The sequence below is a fragment of the Leptosomus discolor genome, chromosome 15 (assembly GCF_034619465.1).
Source record: "Leptosomus discolor isolate bLepDis1 chromosome 15, bLepDis1.hap2, whole genome shotgun sequence".
In the NCBI taxonomy this organism is placed as follows: domain Eukaryota; kingdom Metazoa; phylum Chordata; class Aves; order Leptosomiformes; family Leptosomidae; genus Leptosomus; species Leptosomus discolor.
The window spans coordinates 1,725,326-1,746,149 of record NC_141405.1 but is presented as its reverse complement, the minus strand read 5'-3'; the positions used below and the strand labels follow the sequence as shown (position 1 = coordinate 1,746,149).

The 20,824-nt window shown below is 37.2% G+C and overlaps 1 protein-coding gene across 2 annotated transcripts in view; it reads left to right on the top strand.

The window, feature by feature from the left end:
- The window catches only part of BPTF (bromodomain PHD finger transcription factor), a 56,692-nt gene that overhangs the window by 4,488 nt on the left and 31,380 nt on the right, over positions 1-20,824 (top strand). For both annotated transcript variants that reach the window (XM_086473846.1, XM_009947757.2), the window contains exons 2-7: positions 8,235-9,057; positions 15,493-15,716; positions 16,447-16,647; positions 17,143-17,331; positions 19,986-20,159; positions 20,298-20,473. In XM_086473846.1, the coding sequence (XP_086329972.1) occupies positions 8,235-9,057; positions 15,493-15,716; positions 16,447-16,647; positions 17,143-17,331; positions 19,986-20,159; positions 20,298-20,473 (1,787 nt within the window). The remainder of the gene's footprint in view (positions 1-8,234; positions 9,058-15,492; positions 15,717-16,446; positions 16,648-17,142; positions 17,332-19,985; positions 20,160-20,297; positions 20,474-20,824) is intronic.

Genomic DNA, 20,824 nt, shown 5'->3' with positions numbered 1-20,824 from the left:
AGTCATGAAAAATGTAGCAGATGAGACCTAGCACAGAAGCTGTGCAGACAACCAAACGGGTAAATCTGTGGCTGATTCGGTTGTATTGACATGCAAATTTGAAGTTTATCTGAAAAGAGTATTTGTCGCTTCATCTAAGAAGCTCTGTGTGGCAAATACCATCACATTGTCAAGTATGTATGTTGTAAAAGAGAATAATTTGATGTACTGCAGGTGAGTTTATTGTGCAAACTTTTTTTGGTAGGTCTGCAGTAAAATTCTGAACTTTTCAAATGAAAATTTCCCAACTTCTGAAATCAGTTACAGCTTATCCTGAGTGTGTCCCAACTAAGAAATTGTCAGAATGTTCCTGAAAATCGTTACATTAGTGCTACTTTTTTTTTTTTCTTTTTTTGCCCGGGTTCTAGGCACAGAAAGGGTTGTACCTCCAAGTGCTTCTCAGAATGACAGTGTGGGATCTCATCTGCTGCTTGTCTGGCATTAGGTATCCAAATGTTAAAATGATGCCTTAGAATATAAGGGATTTGTATTCCTTGTTCCTGTTGAGAGAGTACTGATGGCCATAGTATTGAGAAATTAAATTCTCTCTTGATTTTACATCAAGAACCCTAGTTTGATTTTAGAAGTGTACCGCTGATGAATGTACAAACTGAAAAAATGAACAGCCAAGAGTTTTAAAGTTTTAAAAATGATTTTGAAGAACCTAGTTTTGTATGATGCAAAGCAGCAGTCAGACTTAACTTAAGAGCACACGTTGAGAACTTCTGCGATATGAGTGCTCTCCGGAAGGTGCTCTCAGGATCTAGTCTAGTAACTGGTTATGTTTTCATTTGTGCTTCAACTTCCAAAGTTTTTGTGGTGCTTGGAATGTCTCATTTTGAATGTCGATTTAGATTTTAAGTTTAATCTGGTTTGTGGTTGGTTTTTCTTTTTCCAGACAAAATAAATAAAGTTGGGTTAGGTATGATTGTTGCAGAGCAATGTTCAAATTGGAGTGGCATTTACAAGTAGTTACAAATGCATCTTATTCCTCCAGAATTTTTTTTCTGGAAGAGATTGACTTGTGACTATTAGAAACATGTTGATTGTCATGTTGGTGTTCTTAAAAGGGAGAAAAGTGGTTTTGTATAAGTTGAAGACTTTAATTTTGGCCCATCCCAAGAAAAAGATTTAGGTTTTTCTATTTTGGTACTGCTTTTCATAATATATTCTTATTTTATGTTAAACTCATTCATTTTATTGCTTTTTCTTCTTTGGTGTAAGCTGAGCAAATGCTCTCCCAAGAGGTTGACTTTTAATTAAGGAACCAGTTTGGATATTGCTGTGACAAACATGTAGCTATATTCAGTTTATGCATTCTGCTGTGGGGGGGAAAAAAAAAAAGGGAAAAAAGAAAAGAAAAAACCCACAAAAAATGTTCTCTTACACATTTTCATCAACTATTTTCAGTTTTCTGAGTGATATCTAATAACTTGTGCATTGCAGTGTATACTCATTTGAAACTTGCCTGGTGCAAAGCAGTAATATGGGACAGCACACGTCTGATTTTTGTATGTCTATTAAAGCCAAACAAAAATAGGACAATCTTAGTGAGTTTAGGAGGTTAGTCAAAAGCCAAAATTCCCAGGAGGAAGGAAAATGTAGGAGAGGGCATCTCCTCTAAGGAGTACTCATGCTTCCAGGAAATCGCCTAACTACCAATTGGTCTTTACGTATAGAAGTTTCTGTAGTGACTCATGATCTGGGAAACAAAACCAACTCAGTTCTATTTTACTAAAGATGGACTTTTATGTAAGAGTAGTGTAGTTTGACTTGTGGAACTTAAAGTCAAAAACTAGTCTCTTATTGGGGGAAAATTGAAAGCCTTTTCATTTGCTGGGGTCAGTTTTGTGGAGTGTGCCTGTGGGAGGTTTTTTCTATGTTTTTTCCCCCTCCTGTGACAGATTACTGAAGTATCTGAAACTCCTTGGTCTGTCCTTTCTCTCCCCTGTACTCTACCAAGTTGGTCCTCTCCACTGCAACTGTGAACAGGAACTCTAAGCTGGTGTCTTCGTGCCCAAGTGCTGAGAAATTGTGGGGAAGGGAAAGTTTTCAGAGAAGAGAAATGAGGCCAGTTGTGAGCCTTCTAATGAAGAAATGGTGGAGCCAGTGTTTATTTTTTAGGTCGTACCGGTGCATCTACCACACTCTCCCTGTTTAAACAAGACAGTGGTTCTGGCAGAATATTTGCTCTGTAGGACCTCCACCCACCAGTCATTACTTGAAGTATGTTGGGCTGACAGGCTGTGTTTACTGGTGCCGTACATCTGGAGCTAAGGGATATGTAACCTAAATGAGACAAAGCAAAACTGGATGCCTGTGATTTTTGTTAGGCTGCATGTGTGTGGTAGTTGGAATACAACTAAAGCACAAATACCATGAAAGTCCCATTTAGCCATGGTACAACCTTTCTGTACTCTGGACACTGATGTAAATAGTTCATTCAGATACTCTGCTTTAAAACTGTCTGGATAAACCAGAAGATATGTTAAAGGTGGCTAATGTATTTTTAAGTTTCATATCCTCCTGTGGTAGAGAGTTAAAGAATAGATGTGACTTTCCATTTTTGCCTTTCGGTCTGTGAAGGAAAATGGAAACAGGCTTTTTGGACATTTTAAACTCCACCTAATTTCTAAATTTTGAAAGGGTCAGTGTTTGAACCAAATAGGTTGAATAGATGGAAATTTAAAATAAAAGCAAGGGTTTGCATTTTAAGTACTTCGGTAAATTCTGGTTTTGGGTGTGCAGCCTGTTACTTCAGTTCAGTAACTTCATTTCATTTCAAATACAATTAGTGCGTTTGCTTAAATATTTGTAATATAAATTATTTTAATAGATTATAGTAAGTGTAGACTATAATTATAAATATCTATAATTAAATGTGCCATGTGAATAAAATTGTTTACTCTTTAGTCTTAATTAAAGGCAGCTCTTCAACTAGAGAATTCAAAATAGGGAGAGGCAACCATTGCAGACTACTACATCATTTTTGGAGACAAAGTGAAGGAATGTGATTTAAAAGAAGTTTATGCTAGATAAAAGTATAAGGCTGAGACACTCGAGGTGATCTGGATCCTGTAAATAGTCCGATCGTGGCAGCAAGAGGCTATTGGCAGATCAGTTTATCCTTCCAAATAAAGCTATGAAATTTGAATGACATAGAAGTGGACATTTTCTCTCTTTATGCTGGCTCTAACTTGAAGGTGGAATTTGATTCAGGGATTTGGTTAATACACCGAAATGATCTTCAAGTAAACGATTTACCTGTAATAAAACATGAGTCCATTTTGGGAAACTTCAGTGTGAGTAAATTGACTTTCTTTAATTGAGAGTAGATACATCCAGATTCAATTTGATGTCCTGTCACTCAGGTGGTGATGGTGCTTAAAAGGAGAAGCTAGTACACCTGCTCTGGAATCCTCTTGACGTTTTTTGTTTTAGACGTAGTACATACTGCATTTTTGTACTTAAACAAACCTGCTGCTATGAAAAGAGATTTCCACAAATGGGAAAATTTTCAGGGCAAATAATAAAAATTATTTATCCAAACTTATTTAAACTATAGCAATATAAATTGAAAAATATTAATGGCAGTAGGTGATGTGGCAATACAAAGGTAAGAAAAGAAAGTAACAGCGTAATTCTGTTGGCTGTTCAATGCGGTCATTGCCCTGAGTTTGTTACACTGTTTCACTTCCATGTATTATTTTAAATATATGTTAATGTAATGTACACATGTAGTGTCCCAAATCAAAAAAAATTGTGTGTTATTATTGTGCAGTCATCAATTGTATAGTCTACACAAGCATGCACTTCTCTCAAATATTTAAACTGAGGTCATTAAAATTATTATTCTTATTTTTTAGTCAATTAAATTTCAGTCACAGATAGTAATCAAAATTCCCTCTGGAGGGCAAAATCCATGATGAATGACAGCAAGATAAAACAAAAGTTGTCATATCGTAGAGTCTCAAAAATAATTAAAAATAAAATAAAATAAATTGAACATATAATTGTTCAAAGACACCAAAGTTGTTTTAGGTTTTCTGGTGGTGTTTTTTGTTTGGTTAGGTTTTTGTGTGTGTGTGTCTGCCAGTGAATGTCGAGTTCAAGCATTGGACAATATGCCTCGTGGAAAAGAGAAGATTTTTCTTAAAAGTGAAGAGCTTGAAAAGTTAGATATGTTTATTGTAGGAAAACTTTATTCAAAATTTGAAGGATTTTTTTTTTTATGTATAGGAAGAACAGTTGGGTAAACATGAACTGTTATCTTCAAAAACCTTCACAGAAGTTGAAGATGTATGGGATGTCAGAACACTGCAGATAATTAACAATGAAGAAATTGTTGTTATCAGAATCGCAAACAAACCTGGAGTCCTTATTTGGAGTTCAAAACTGCCTTTCTTCAGCTGTCTGAGCTAGTGGCAAGGGGAGGGGGTTATCCACCCAACCAGCGGAATACAAAAATTTCAGCTCAAAACAGACCTTAGCACTTTGACATTATTATATCATATTCCGTTGGCCAGCACGTTCACGTTCAGCAGCTGCTTAGGATGCTTCAAGATTTAGGAACCCCTGGGTAGAAAATGTCCATTTTTTTCACTGGGGATTAGACTGCTTGGTTTTACTGGTGTGGTGTTTTGGTGGGTTTTTGTTTTGTTTTGTTTTGTTTTTTTTCTAAAGGTGTCTGGCGTGTTTCCTGAGATTGCAGTTGATGCACTGAACAGTAATACGTTTAAGCACAAATTGCTTGGAATGCCTGAATTTCCAAATCACACTTTGTGATTCTCTTCTCAACTTCAAGTTCTGTACAACCCAGGACAGCAAATATCAGTGACAAATTAAAAGTGAAATTGGAAAGAAAAAAAGCTCAAAACGTAGAAAGATTTGAAATGCTATGCCACCAAGCCATTCAAGAAAAATATGTCTGGGTACCATTTCTCTCTAAAATACTCTGCATCTTTGAATACTTTCCCTTTTTTAGCTCTCGAAACCAGATTATATGCAGTGCAGAATTGTTCAAAGCAATTCAGTTTCCGTAAAGAGTAATGACTTGAGCCCTTGAGACATGGTGTGTGATGTGTGTGATTTGCAGTACGGATTGGGGGCGTTGAGTACGATACGGTCCCTGTGCTGCAGACCATGGGCCCTAACACACGGTAGCAGACAAATGAAGCGTGCATTTTGTAATGCAATACATTTTTCCTTCTTGTCTAAACTATTGGTTTTACAATTACTTTTGAAATTTCTATGCCTTATATGAAAGCAAACATGAAAATGTGTAAATTGATTTAAATAGAAGATGAAGAGTGGTGTGAATAATGCAACCATGCAGTTACATTGTACTTGCACCGAAGTATGGTTCTTTATTATCGTGTTGTGACATACTTTGTGTCCCGATAACACATTTATTCTCGATCTCTAATTGTACCAATATGCTTCCTTTGTAAAAGGAAGTGTTAGAGAACTTGTTTAACTTTTTCAGAAAATATTAGGAATGCCTTGTTTTAAAGGTGTGGGGGTTTTTTTGCTTCTCCTGTTAATTTGCTGTAACAAGTACACCAGTGTTTGTGTCTTGTGAGAGAGATGTCAGCCAAGATGGTATATGGGGAATCTGATCTTTTTCATCGAAGGATAAAAACAACGTATAGGACAATTACTTGTTCTTGGAGCAGAAAATCTCTACAAATGAGAGGAAATAAGGAGTCTTTGCTTCTTTCAGCAGCATTCCTTCATTCTAGTTTATCTTTGCCTGAAATTACTGGGGGGTAGTTTGTCACTTCTGATTACTTTAGGTGAACCAGGGTTATCATTCTTGCTGCTTTCTGTCTTGAAGGGCTGTTTCTTTTTTGGCTTTACTGTGTGACAGACGTTTTTCGGCTACAATTGCAAACACTGAGAAGAATCTAGTTTATAGCTCTGCCAGCTTTTTGTGATATTTGGACTCTGTGAAGACGTTTAGTTGTTTCAGAATACTGTTCTGCATTGTTGTTGTCTTGCATGACCACTTACTGGGGCTGGTTCCACACTGTCCAGCAATGCTGAAGGAAGCTTCAGGACCCTAAAGTGCTTTAATCTGTGTCTGTGCACATGTGTGTGTTTTCCTTTGGGGTCTTTTTAATTAAACCAAGTCTGGTTTATCCATATGTATGATTTTGGATCTTAATGGTAGAAAAGTTGGATTTGGTCTAGATATTCCTTGCTGTAAGAACACTTGCTTTGTGTCTGGCTGTGAGACTCCTGTGTTTTTGTGTGTTTGCCATGATTAAACATTTTCCACTGATTTGCGCTGAACCATATTGGAAGGCAGTCATTTCATTTTCCACAGTCAGAACTCAAACTTAACTAAACTTGGAAATTTATTTTTATATGCAGATGATGTTGACCCATTACTTCTGTAATGGAAACATCTGGCAGTTCATCTTCTATATTGTTTCGGAGTGTCTAATTTGTTGTATAAGATTTCATTCTTTAAAGTTTGAGAGGGAGAGATGTAGCTGGTGTCATCTTGCCATACTAGCTCAGTGATCAATTTATTTTTCTTCTGGAATCATTTGGCCAACTGACTACAATGCATCGAGCTGTTTCTTAGGTAGCTTTGATTTTGGTAACATCTTTTTTTCCTTTTTCAACGCATTAAAGTATTAATGATGGTGTTTTCAGATTCAGCGGGATCTGTCTTTGGGTATCTGCCTGCCTCAGCAGGACTTTCCCACTGCCCCACTCCCCATTAGACTCATTTCCTCCATTTATGGGAGTACTGGAGGGAGTGGGGTGGGTTGAACAAATGCCACACAGAACCATTTCCTCTGAATGCAGCATCCAAGATGACTGGAACTTACTTTATCTCTTAATTTTCTTGAACCAGTTTGGAGGGGGAGGGCTGTTATGCACAGAATTTGATGAAAAATTATTCATGTGAAGTTTAAAATTCCACAGTGCTGGTCGTGTCACTCTTCAGTCTCGGATCACACAGCGCGTAATACATGTCACTTTTTATTAAAGTGCGCATGTGGAATTGCCCTTACAGGCAGCTTCATTTTTCCTTTGGATTTTCTCTCTGAAAAAAATGCATCCTGGTGACCACTTCTTTGTGTAAAATTGATAATTACAAAATTTAGTTGTTGACCAGAACCTTAGTATGCTTACCAGAGGACCTAAAACCAGTTTTCATCTAATACTGTAGCTGATAGCTCCAAAATAGTTGCATGTAGCTGGATGCTTTTTGGTTATTTTGATGGAAGATTGAAATATTTCATCTGCCTAATAGTGCCATGTACAGAAATTCTCCTCTTTTTGGTTCTGCTTGACATAAAGGATAGTGGAATTAAAGGGAAGAAAGTGTAGCATCTCATCTGAATTAGCATCTGAGACTGAATTAATTATGCTCAGTGTCTTTTCTTGTAGGGAGTAAAACAGCTCTTCAGATCAGCTTTTTGTGTTAGGCTTTGTCCTTCCATAATTCTACTTCCGTGTTCTGTGGATCTCTCTCCTGTTTTGTTGAAGCATGGGAGTGGTTTTTTTTTGTGTTGTGTTTTGAAAAATGGGGAGTTCCTGAGACATTTTCATAAAACATCACATTTAACTTTTGTTTCTGGCTTGTCGGTATCCAGGAGAAGTACTCTAGTTAGAAAGCAGTGGACAAAGTGATTTAAGTTCTCTTTTGTATTTTAATTTGGTTGAAATTGATGTCCTAAGACATCTGCTTGAAATGACCTTTCCTGTATACTGTTGCTGGATAGGAGAGTAGCTTGCAATATTTTAATACAACATATCTGTTGTTTGAAGCTTGATGTTTCAAGTTTAAAGTTAAAATTCCAAGAAAGAATGATAAACTAGTCGTGCTACATAAAAATAAGAAAAACTTCTAAATTAATATTTTGGCTGAGGGAAATGTCTTTCTTTTTAACTTTAACAATTAAAATTCTAGATGTCATTTTAAAGATTGAGTAGATCTGAATATATGGGAAATGCAAGTGCTCTGTCTAAAACAAAACTTCACATATCTTGTGTATTTTATTTTCATACTGTTAATTAAAGTGTAAGATTATTAGCTGAATTATCACATTTATGTAACTGTGAAGATGTGAATCCTTCATTTGCAATAGTTTAGAACATTTGATGCAGTTGATCATAGATGTTTAAACACGTTGACCTGTGAATGGCAAAATTCTTATTGTTGTCTTTTATTCCAGGTAGGAGAAGACAAAGAGTGCATCGTCCTCGTTCTCCGATATTGGAAGAAAAAGATATCCCCCCCTTGGAGTTTCCTAAATCCTCAGAGGACTTAATGGTGCCTAGTGAGCATATAATGAATGTTATTGCCATCTATGAGGTACTAAGGAACTTTGGCACTGTTTTACGCCTCTCTCCTTTTCGTTTTGAGGACTTCTGTGCTGCTCTGGTAAGTCAAGAGCAGTGCACACTTATGGCAGAGATGCATATAGTGCTTTTAAAAGCAGTTTTACGTGAAGAAGACACTTCAAATACTACCTTTGGACCTGCTGACCTCAAAGATAGCGTTAATTCCACTTTGTATTTCATAGATGGAATGACGTGGCCAGAGGTTCTGCGGGTATATTGTGAGAGTGACAAGGAATACCATCATGTTCTTCCTTACCAAGAGACAGAGGACTATCCTTATGGACCAGTAGAGAATAAAATCAAAGTTCTGCAGTTCTTAGTGGATCAGTTTCTTACAACAAACATTGCACGTGAAGAGTTAATGTCAGAAGGTGTTATTCAGTATGATGATCATTGTAGGGTTTGTCACAAACTTGGGGATTTGCTTTGCTGTGAAACTTGTTCGGCGGTGTACCATTTGGAGTGCGTGAAACCACCTCTTGAGGAGGTACCAGAAGATGAATGGCAGTGTGAGGTCTGCGTAGCACATAAGGTGCCTGGAGTAACTGACTGTGTTGCTGAAATCCAAAAAAATAAACCGTACATTCGACATGAACCTATTGGATATGACAGGCATAGACGAAAATACTGGTTCCTGAACAGAAGAATCATTGTGTAAGTAAACTAATAATTTAGGCTTTTCTGAACAATAGTATCATATTGAATGTATTTTTAAATCTTGTGAATTGCTGTTGCCATCTTAAAATTCCTCTTTCTTTAGGTAGGACCATTTCTTGCTGGTTTGTAAGTAGATTCTAAAGACCATGTAATTAATCCATCAATTTTCTCCAAAATAAATGTTCTCGTAATCTACGTATAGAAAGCGGGGGGAAAAACCCCAGGGCCTCCAGCTTAATGTGCCTAAAACACGTGAATGTGAGGAAAAGAAAGGGAATTTTGATGAGAACTCATCGGTTTCTTGTAAAAGCTCCCGAAAAGAAGTTTATCTCTCTTTGTGATCACATGGTGCATAGGACATTAGTTTTGGTATATTGTTGCCTGCTTAGATAGTATTTGGCTGTTAGGTACTGGTACTGGTTTGATGGTCTGCCCTTGAAGCGAAGGCTTTCAGAGGCACCTGGAGGTATTCACCAGATCTATTAACTAGAAATGCAGAAAATGTTGTATGTGAACTCTTCTGTAGGTGTCAACAAAGTGGAAATAGCAAGAAATGCCTGTCTTCAAGCGATGTACTTTGTATGTTTACACAATTTCCTGTTACTAGTTGGTCTTGAGATGTTAATGTATCTTGAAACATTAGTAATAATCAAACCCTTGTTAGTGAGGGCATTGTGCCCTGGTTTTTTGCTTGGAAAGATGAGTCTGAAATTATAAAAATACTTCTGTTTCTCAAAGGAAAACAGCTGCAGACTGGTTTTTCTTATAAAATGGAGGAGAAATAGTATTTAAGTGAAATTAATGGTAATGTTAATTTAGGAAAAACAGAGATTTTACTAGATTTCTTGAAATACAATTTGCCATTCAGTATTATGGAGAAAATAAGCCACAGCTGGATATCTTAACAGAATTTCATACAAAACAGATTACAGTGAATGTTAAGGTATTTGTCAGTGTCTTCAGAAGGGATTGTGAGGACTGTTGATGGCATTACATCTTGGAAACAAGACACTTCTAAGGACTCATTTTAGTCCTTTAAAATACAGTGCTCTTTCCCTAACGTATTGGTAGCTGATGCTTTAAGTATTTTCTTAGTTTCCCGTGTTCTTCTTTCTCTTGTAGAAAAAGAGTCTATTTGATTATTCTTAGTTTCTTCGGGTTATAAATGCCACAGTAGTGTCAAGTAATCTTTTAAAAGAGGGAGGGAATCTTTTACCTTTTTTTTTTTTTATACTCCATGTTTATACTCAATCATGTGCTCTACGGTATGCGGCGTATCATTCAGGTGGTTCAGCAGGATGTGATGGTCAGCCTGAAGCTCTTGATACCGTGATTCTTCCATGGCCTCATACATAATTTTCTACCTTCTGTTTCCAGAAAATTAGTTGAAAGTTTGATTTTCACACAAAGCCTGGTTGTGAAGGACATTAACTGATACTCTCTTTGCTCTAGTTACCTGTGCTTTAATAACTTATAGTTAGTCTCCTCTGTGCATGGTTTTTGTGTCTTACCTTTCAAACTCTTGAGGAAAACAAGCTGTTCTAAAGATAGGTTTGTCTCACTGCTCTACTGTACTGGCAGAACGATTATATTCTCCTTGCCATTAGAGGTCTGGGAATTCACATGAAAAAATTCAGTCAGTCACTCAGGAGGTGATTTTAAGATAAATAGGCAGGCTTCCCCATGCCTCCCACCTGCCCCCAAGTATGTAGGCAGGTTGGTAATTATTTTTGACTAAACTTGATCTATGAAACAATGTTTTATTTCCTCAAGTGGAATATTTGATGTTCAGAAGGTTTTGATACAGGCAGTACTTCCACATATTTTAAACTAAAATCACACATAATGTGCCTTAAAACTTTATGCTAAAGGCATTCATCTGGGCACGAAAGTATTTACTACGTAACTAAATTCCAGGGAAATACAGCTTCAATAATTCACATAGATGCTAAACTCTGTACTTTCAGGTTTTAATGTCCTTTAGATTCAGTAAGCATGCTGTATTGTAAAACCAGCCATTTTTCGTATATATTTACTGAACAAAATCAGACTACATCTGATGTCTTGGATAACTGAAGGATAGAATAACTGCCAAATGATAGAACCTGAGATTCATGAAATGATATTATCATATCAGCTTTCTAATAGAGTGGATTCATCAATGCTATGTGAGCAAATATGTCAGAGGAAACTAATAGATCTAAAAATAATCTGCACAAACACTAATTTGAAATCTTGCTGGGGGGGGGATTAGAGAACTGAAATCCTAAATTCTTGCATTTTTTGTTTTTCAAAGGGATTTTTTAGGGCTTTTTACTGCTTCTCCTCTTATAAATGTTATAAATCCATTATACGACTGGTTTTCCCATCTTTTAAAAGGTTTTGTAGTCTTGTTGTTCACTGGTACTTATACTTCTATGCTCATCACTTGCTGAGGGTGATAAGCCTTCTTTAAGCCCATCATTGTAGTTTTTTTCTCTTTTCCACCTCTTCTGTTTTACAAAGATGGAAAAGCGGACACTGAGGAGGTCTCCTCTCATACATCCCCACGAGCAAATATCCACAAGATTACCAAAAAAAAAACCAAACCAAACCAAGAACAAATTAATTCCTGAGGTTTTGTTTACAGCTGTTAATAAATTTAGGATGATGTTTCTGGATCAGTTGTGTTTGTTTTGCTTGTGAAAGTTATTTCTGCATGTTAACAAGTCAGGAAATTTAGAACTTTGACTTGCATTTTCCTAGTAAAATGCTGCAGTGTTTTAACAAGTTATCTTTCTAGAAATATTGAGATGCTTCAGATTTGTCAAATGTCTGTGAAAGAAGAATGAAACGTTGTCTGGCTTTCATTTTGGTAGCAGAAATAAGACGCAAGTTGTTATTTCTGAGTTGTGTGTATCTTCCTTGATGGTCAAAAACAGGTTCAGCTTTATTCTGCGAAGTTTGTCGTGCTGTTTGTCCTCCTCTTAGTGTGTTTGTCTTAGTGTGTCCTCCTCTATTTTCTCCAATGAATTAAAAAGGGGTTTGATCTTAATTTGAATAGATTACTTTAAACAATTTACTGAATTCTTCAGTTTCTAATTGTATCGGCATGGAATTCAGGAAGGGGTGTATCTACTTTGTTATTACTTTCTGTGTTGTCATTTTTATCGGTCTTAAAACTAGTCTCTAAAGCCTGCCAGTTCCTGGCAGCAAAGGAGGCTGAAAGAGGTAGGAAATATTCGTGTGATTATTTTCTCCCTTGTCTGGCCTCACTTAATGTATATGACTCAGCTCGGTCCCCTGGAGACTAAGCAGACCTGTCCAGCACCAAGCTGCAAATCTCTCTGGCTTGTCAGAGAAAAACATTGGGAATTGGTCTGTGTGTAGACCTGCATCTTTCCATCTTCTTTTTAGGGTAGCTTCTCTGATTTCTTCAAAGGGTAAAAGTAGCATCCCTTTAGCCAATGCAAGAAAGCCTTCAGGGAAACTTGACTTAAATCTTTTGTTAATTTAAATCTTAACTAACTTCGCCAAAATGGATCTCATAGAACGATTTCTGCGATAGTTCTTTAACTGTTGGTGAGTTGGTAATGAGCACTCCAAGGCTTCCACTGGCATACCCCTGAATCTCAGAAAGAAGCCTGACCAAAAGTGAGTTTCATGTAAGCATACCTAACAGCAAGCTTGTGCCATTTCGTTTTCTATGCTTTTGTCAAGAGAAAATGCTAATTCCTGAACTTCTGCTACTACGGTTGCAATAGACTTCAATTCAAGAGAAATTCTGTGCTCAAAACTGTATATAAATGAAGTAGAACGGAAATAAAATGCTCTTGGATAACCTTGTTGTCCATTTCTAGAATGTTACCTGAGCAGTTCTTTGATGGATAGAGCTTGGATCACACATGGAAAGATTAATTAGTTCTAGGTTCCTTCTGCAGAATATTCTCTTTGTGGTCTAGTGACTTGATTCTTCACAGTGTGCCTCTGGGTTTTATTGGCCTGTAATATATAGCGTATCTGTACTGGTAGTGAAGGCTTTTTCTTGAGTTATGTAGAGAAATTGAAGATAACCGCTAATTGCTTTTCAGCCCAGTGGAACCTTCTAACACTAGGAAGAACTGAGGGGAGAGGGAAAGACAGATGCTTCTTGGGATTTTCGGGTGATGTGTGTATGCATCCGGGGTGCGTTAGCGTAGCTGTAGCAGTTTCTGATTTGCTAAATGGGGAGGGAAAGTGGAAAAAGAAGACGACACTTGGATGGTCAGAGTTGAAATCTAAGCAAGGTGTACAAGCCTCTGGACTGAGGCACTTGTCTGGCAAATGGGTAGTAGCACAGCCTTACTTCATGGAATGATGAGGCTATATAAAGTGTTCATATTGTTGCATATATGGGTCACGTAAGAAGATGTATAAATGGCATATCTGTCTAGCAAATAATCATGTAATGAGCTAGGGGCTCAGAATGAAAGGTTGAAGTTCCTCTTTTGGTGAGCTAAGAAATAGTTAACATATAAACTTAGCAACAGCATTGTATTCTGCAGTCATATTTGTAAGGAGCAAAGCAGCCTTACAATTGCTGCCCTGCCAGGGTCTTACTCTCGCTGCTTCCATTGGACATTTGCCAGGGGAAATTCAGACGGCATACTTGCCTGTCCTTTTTAAATCGTTTTGTTTAATCCTTTTCTTTCCTCTTGCTATATAAAGCTGTATTCTTGCATTCTTATCTCCCCTTCCATCTCTAGTTTTTGGGTGTTCACCTTTGTCTTCCTTTTCTGTGGATTTTATTCACAAACAATAATAAAGGTGCTGCATTTCTATTACTGTTAGTAAATAACTTCCTTGGTTTAGAGGAAACATGGTTTAAATAATAATTTTTCTTTAACATGGAAGACTACAGGCATAGAATATTCCATAGACTCAAATGATTGTCAGTGTTCAGCTGCTACTTTTTGATGTGTATTGTATGGGCAGTCTTCCTGAAATGAGCTGTTTTCTGAGAAAATTTGTCAAGCTTAACCATGCTAACCTCTTAAAACTAGTGGAAGGTTACTGGAGGCCTAGAGGAGTAGATGGGTAAAGTTACTTTTCATGAACAAAGGCCTTTATGAGAGAAATGATAGTATCTCTTTGCAATACACCAAGTTTTATCCTCAAAACCAAAAGTCTGTTTTGTAGTAAAGGTTGTGACAAATTAGTAGTTGAATTTTGAGTAATGTTGCCATTATTAACTTCGTGACCACCTTATTTTAGTTGTATTCTGATGGAGTTGTGAGTATTACAGTTGTTTCATAAATACAATGTGGAAAATAGCAGATAGGTCATGATCAAGTTGCCTTACGGTTGTTTGGCGCTCTGAGTATCCGAGGCCAATGTTTACCGTCTTTGATGTGTAAGCCGTGTGGAGGCAGCCAGTAGAGAGGAACACAAAACAGACCTTACAAGGGTAGATCTTTCGAACTACAGTCAGCTTTCCATTCCTAGAGACAGTTTGGGGTTATTAGTGAGCCATGGTCTGTAATGCTTTTATAGGTAGTGCAAGTGTAGAAGTAGTTTAGCTCCTCTTCCACGTGTGACAGCCAGGCTGATAAATCCTTGTGTCACCCCCTTCAGTGTTCATGGTACTGGGGATGCTAGGATGTGTTGTGGGAATGGGTGGTCCTGCCCGCAGCCAGCCTGGATCTGGCTGCTGCTGCTGAACAGGACTGAACAAGCCGAGCTCGAAATCAAGCAGCCTTCTGCAGAACTGCTTGGAGCCGCCTCCTTCCACTGTCCAGCACTTTGGGAGGGCCTGTTACTTGAGATTTGTGTGGACCTCGCTTGGGTCTGGTGGCCCTGTTGAGTTGCTTTTGGCACTGTGGTCCTCCAGGAGTTTTGTCTAGGCTCATGGTGTCATGCGGTACCCCAGATAAAAAGCCTGGAAATGTGTTGTTCTTTATCAAATGATCATACTGTGATTCTTTTGTCCTTTACTGGTGAATGCCGTAGAGATGCTAATATAAAATATTTTATGAATGTGACATTCTAGCTTTGAATTTCCGAACTGTGCTGTTTCTTGAATGTGCAGTCAGAAGCACTACCCTTTGTGGATTCTGAAGCCATACTCTTTTTCATTGCAAATGGTTTGAGACTTAGTAGTAGATTACTGGTTACAGTAATAGTGAATATAATGAGAATAAACCTTGTTGCCAAATTGAGCAAACTAGTATTAAGGCAGTTCTTCAAAAGCTTTTCTGATGAAGTTGTCATGAGAACTTCTGAGGGGATGAAGGAGGAGAGAAGTGAGAAAGGAGTATTTGGGTACTAAACTGGGTGCATATGAGTGTCCTCGTGATTTCTTTATTCAAATTCAGGTATTGGCATTTAATAGTTCTCTGCAAAAAATAGGCTGATACTAATTTTTGTCATTTATCCAGATATTTTTTAAGTAATGTTTTTTCAATACTCCTACAGAGAGGAAGATTCAGAAAGTGAGAAAGATAAGAAAATCTGGTACTATAGCACAAAGATACAGCTGGCAGAATTAATTGAATGCCTAGACAAAGATTACTGGGAAGCTGACCTATGCAAAACTCTGGAAGAAATGCGTGAAGAAATTCATCGGCACATGGATGTGACAGAAGATCTTACTAATAAAGCAAGGGGCAACAACAAGTCTTTTCTTTCTGCAGCAAATGGTAAGAGTATTTTGTTTAATTGGGAACAGATATTGCACTTTGAATCAAATACTACTTTATATTTGTATTATTATAAGAAGTTTATAGAAGTTGATGGAGAAGCATAATGGAGCTACCAGCATGGCTGTGCGGTGCTGACTTCCTGTAGGACTGTGTATCATGTGTTTATTCCAGGATGTCGTGAATGATTCAGATTCTTAATATGCTTAGGGTGTGCCAGATTATGGTCATTCCAGGTGTTGGAGTGGAGCTGTGTTGACTGTCAAATGTTTCTTGATGTACTGTGTTTTAGAGATAGATAGATTTAGATATAAAACCTCTCATAAACATTTAATGAGCCAATGGGAGTTGGAGTGGCAAAAATATTATGGAAAGTGCAGAAGAATGCCTATCTCCTCTGCAGTTCCCCACCAACCTAATTTATCTGCCTCGGAGCAATAAATGGCAATATAAGCCTGTGGTGGTTTGAACTTTGGTTCTAAGGAAGATGTGAAGATTAGATATTCAGGTTTTAAAATGGATTTTAGTCATCACTATATAAATGTGTCACTGAGAAATCAATAATTAAATCCTTGGAATTGTTTCTTCTAAGTGGGGAAAAGTGGTGAGAAGTTGAATGTTATCTTTTGTCTCATTGAAAGGAAGTAGTATTATGTCATGTCATTTCTGCTCAGTGGCTTTGTATGTGGTGGTTTGTTGTTTATTGATGACAGCATACCTTCTATTGTAGATGAAATTTTGGACGTTATCAGAGCGAGAAAAGGAGAAATAGTGGAAGATAAAAACACAGCAGATGATGAAGCAGAAAAGGCCAAAAGCGATGTTGATAATGACCAGACAGATGCTGAGAGAGGCAAGGAAGAATCTGGAGACCAAGATAAAACTGAGGAAACGCCCGCTGAGCAAGATGCGGAAAAAGTGAAAACAGAAGGTAAAGAAACTATGACTGTGCTATAACAACTTCATTTAGGTAAAACACATTTCTTTAAGTGTTAATGTGATATTTTTTTATTTTTATTTTTCTTGTATGAGTCTCTAAGTTATTTTTTGAGTAATAGGTGATATATGTCAGTTCCTTTGTGGTTGTAATTTATAATTGTTTTTCTTGTTAAGTAATTTTACTGATTTTCCTCCTTTTCAGGTTGTAGGTACTTTGGCTTAAGGTACAGGTGGCACTTGCAGGTTGTGATCAGCATGTTTGTACTAAGCAATATTGCATCATTTTTAACATAGTTTTCCTCATAAGAATTTGTTCTGTGATTGAGACATATCTCATAGCAAAAAAAAAAAAGGGAAAGGAAAAAGCTCAATGTTTTTCAGCGTTATCAAAGCAAGCTGCTGAAATGCTTTCTCTGGATGATGCCAAATGACATCCTAAGACATACTAAAGAATATCCCTAAAGTTTTGTTGTGCATTTTACTATAGAGGCAACAGTCGTTGGGGATAAAAGTAACTCTGTGACATCAAGCACTGATGACAACAACACAAATGCTTCTGCAGGAGAGACTAGTTGCTCTGAAGGGAAGAACGCAATGGGGTGTCAGTCAGAAACCCTTGATAGCAACAACGTGGCAGAGAAGAAGGTGGCAGCAGAGCTCCCTCAGGAACTCTCAGGTACAGAAGGCACTGTTACCAATGCCTCTGTAATTTGGGGAATCTGTTAAGTTTTTCTATCTGGTTTGTCCACTAAAACCATTCACAGCGTATATCACTCATGCTGTTTGCTTGCAGTGCCATCCTTTACTGCTACGTTGTCATTAACATTTCAAAATTAATTTTCTTGCAACTAGTGCTTGAAATTTGTGGCCCTCTGTGACATTAGCATTTGTTTCCATGCCTTCCGAAGATGACTATGGCTAAGCTTCTTTTGTTCTGTTTTCTGTATATTTTATTTTTCCATGGTGATCCATAATGATTGTCAGCATCCTATCAAAGTTTATTTCAAATTCTAATTTGCTGCTGGCTTGTTTATTATTTTAACCTCTCATTTACTGTATGAAGTACTAACAAACAAAGTATTTTCATTCACCCGAGTAAACCATTGCACTGAAATGTCAAGATTAAAATTGTCATGCTAAGAATTTTAAACAGATTTCAGAAATATAAGCACAGAGGCTCTTGTATTTTAACATGTTTTGTTCTGCCACGTCAGTGGTAATATTCGCTATGTAATTTAAAAAAAAAAAAAAAACAAACCACAAAACTTTAGATTTAGGAATAAATGGGACTTGCTTAGGTGTAACATAAATCATCAGTGTACTGTTTTAGAATTATATTCTAGTACATTTAGAATTATGTTCTATTACAAGCTTTACTACATAAGCAAATGTTATTCTAAACATCTGATTACTGTTAAAATGATCAGGTTTATTTTCAGTTCTTAAAAATCTAAAAATACTCTTATCTGTGAGGTAGCATGTTATGTTTTAAAAAGTGATAGTAAACATTTTCTCTCCTACAGAAATAGTTGTCCATTCAGATACAGATTGCAGTTCTTGAACTTGCAAATGTGAATGAGTCCAAACCTTGTAATAAACTTTGTTAACAGGAGGAGAAAATTAGAAGTTATGATTAATCCATAATCTGGAAGCCTCATAATACACTTTTTTAATACAGAAAATGTCCTAGCACATGGGACAAAAAGCATTCATTTTAGATATTTGACCAAATAGTTTTACCTGTTCTTGTTTTTCTTTATTCCATTTTAAAGTTAAAATAACTGTATAGAGGTTTAATCCTATAACTTTGTTCCAGACACATTTATGGGTTTGTATTTTATTTTAAAGATTCACTTATATATTTATTACTATTTCTTTATTATACTTTCACAGGTACATGTTTCCTTCCAAAGCTTCTAGCTTGTTTTACGTTAGTGGCTTTTTTTGTAGGAAAGTGTGTGTGTGGAGAGGGTTCTTCATAGGTATTCGTAGTGATACTTATGTTCCTGTTATGAAATTTTCGTTGAAGACACTCATTTTGGAGAGAGGGAGAGATACTGAACCAGTATCGGTGAGGCAGCTACCCCCAAAAAAGGGGGAAAATAAGAGTAAAACGCAAAGCTAGGCGAGAATGAGTCTGTCAGCATCCTTGTTAAATTCAATTTGGATACGAGTCTTTTATTAAGAGTCTAGTTTGGGTGCTTCCACTCTCCTCCAGACAGCAGGCACCACAAACGGTTCCATTTTTCCTCTTAGCAAAAAGGGAGATGGGTCCAACAGTGGTGGTCACCCACTTGGCAGAGCCAGAAATCAAGATGCGTTCAGGTTAGGGATCTTCTAAGAATCCCAGCATGTTTACCTAATCGTCTCTCTGCTGGGAGTGAATATTTCACAAAAAGGAGGTTTTGTTCTGTTGCCTGTCTTTATAACAACAGAGTCCCTGATGTTTTGTAAGAATTCTAGAAACAGACAAATCTCGTATTTTTTTAAACAGCTAAGCCAGGTCTCTCTCACACAAAATCAAGATGATGTTGTTTGAGGGATGGTGGCTTGTTCTTACTGGGAAGCTGGAGTGGTTTATTTGTAGGTAGCTCAATTCGCTGATGCTGTACTCGTGCAGGATGCCTTAGCAACAAGTGAGGTGGCAATAACGTCCACAGCTGTCAAGACAGACAGTGACAAGGACAACGGAGGGCCAAGGACTGGTTTATCTTCCTGAGCTTGAAGCAAGATCTTGACCTGTCAGATTGCAAGAGGGTGATACTTTAAGTTTGCAGAGGAGGAGTTTAGATATAGAGTGGTGCCAATTGAACTGAAGTCTGTGGGATTCCTCAGAATTACTGTGCCAAAGAAGAGACAATCAAATACTCGGTGGAAAACTGGAGGGGAACTGAAAGGTGGATGCTTTGAGGAACAGCTAAAGCACAAGAAAAATCAAGAGAGATAAAATCATAGAAGCTGCAGGAGGAACAAATACTGTGAAATCTGCATTCTAAAAGCAAAATAAAGTCTCGGGAGAGGGTTCTCTGTGTGTGCATCTATAGAAAAAATTGTCTTGTATTTAAAATATATTCGTATTTCATCCAAGTATGAATTTCTGTTCTTCAGAGCTGTAAAAGTTGAAACTGCTTGAAGCAGAGCAAAAAAATGCTTTCATGGATACAGTGCTCTGGAGGGAATTAATATTTTATAGGTATTTCTTTCCAGTCCAGTAAAAGATGTTCATCTGATGGTTGGGTTTGGAGTTTTTTGATGAAAAATTTAAAACTAGAAAAAATTGCATTGATCCAATTTAAAAGAAAAACTAAAAATGAAGTTGTTCTTTTGTAGAAGAAACTGGTCAGATGACCCCTAGCAACAGTAGCAGTGCGTCTGCTGCACCTCTGCAGTCAGATGTCGAAAACAGCAACGGTAGTGAGCTGGGCTCCGGGCAGAATGACTCCATTAAGACGTCTGATGATGCTGAAAATGCGGAGAGGGGATCCCAGACTTCAGAGGACATAGGTAATCGTAGTGTCTCTAGCTTTCATTTTATGCATCTTTTTACTTTGTAACTCACATACATCAATAGAAAACTACCAATTTTTAAGTTTGTTTTAAAAGCCTTTTTTTTTTTTTTTTTTTTTTTTTTTGCCTGGACAGGAGAGAAATCTAATGGTGAAAGAAGTGATTCTCCAGGCGCAGGCAAAGGCGCGCCAGGTTCGACGCGAATGCTCACGAGATTACGAAATCCAGACAGCAAGTTGAGCCAGATGAAAAGCCAGCAGGTTGCTGCTGCAGCACATGAAGCGAATAAGTTACACAAAGAAGGCAGAGAGGTTTGTGCCCATCTTGGAAAACTCAAAGAAGTACGAAAACTGTTTTAGAAAACAGATAATGTTTTTAAAACTAAAAAAGTTATTTTGGCAGAGATACTTAAAAATAGAAGTAGTAATAATAAATTAACAAATGGTGAAATTGTAATATCACAGGAACCTTTTTTCCTTCCTTTTCTCTTGCTCTCTTAGTTGCTGTCTACAGAGTGGTATGACAGTGACCTAGTGCACCTCCTTTCCTTTAATGTGCTGGTCATAAAATTTAGAGAATTGTTTACTATATAGCCAGTAATAATTTCTATGTGTTTTCTCTCACTTCTGTCTTCATATCCCTGAGAAGTGGTGTGCCAAAAT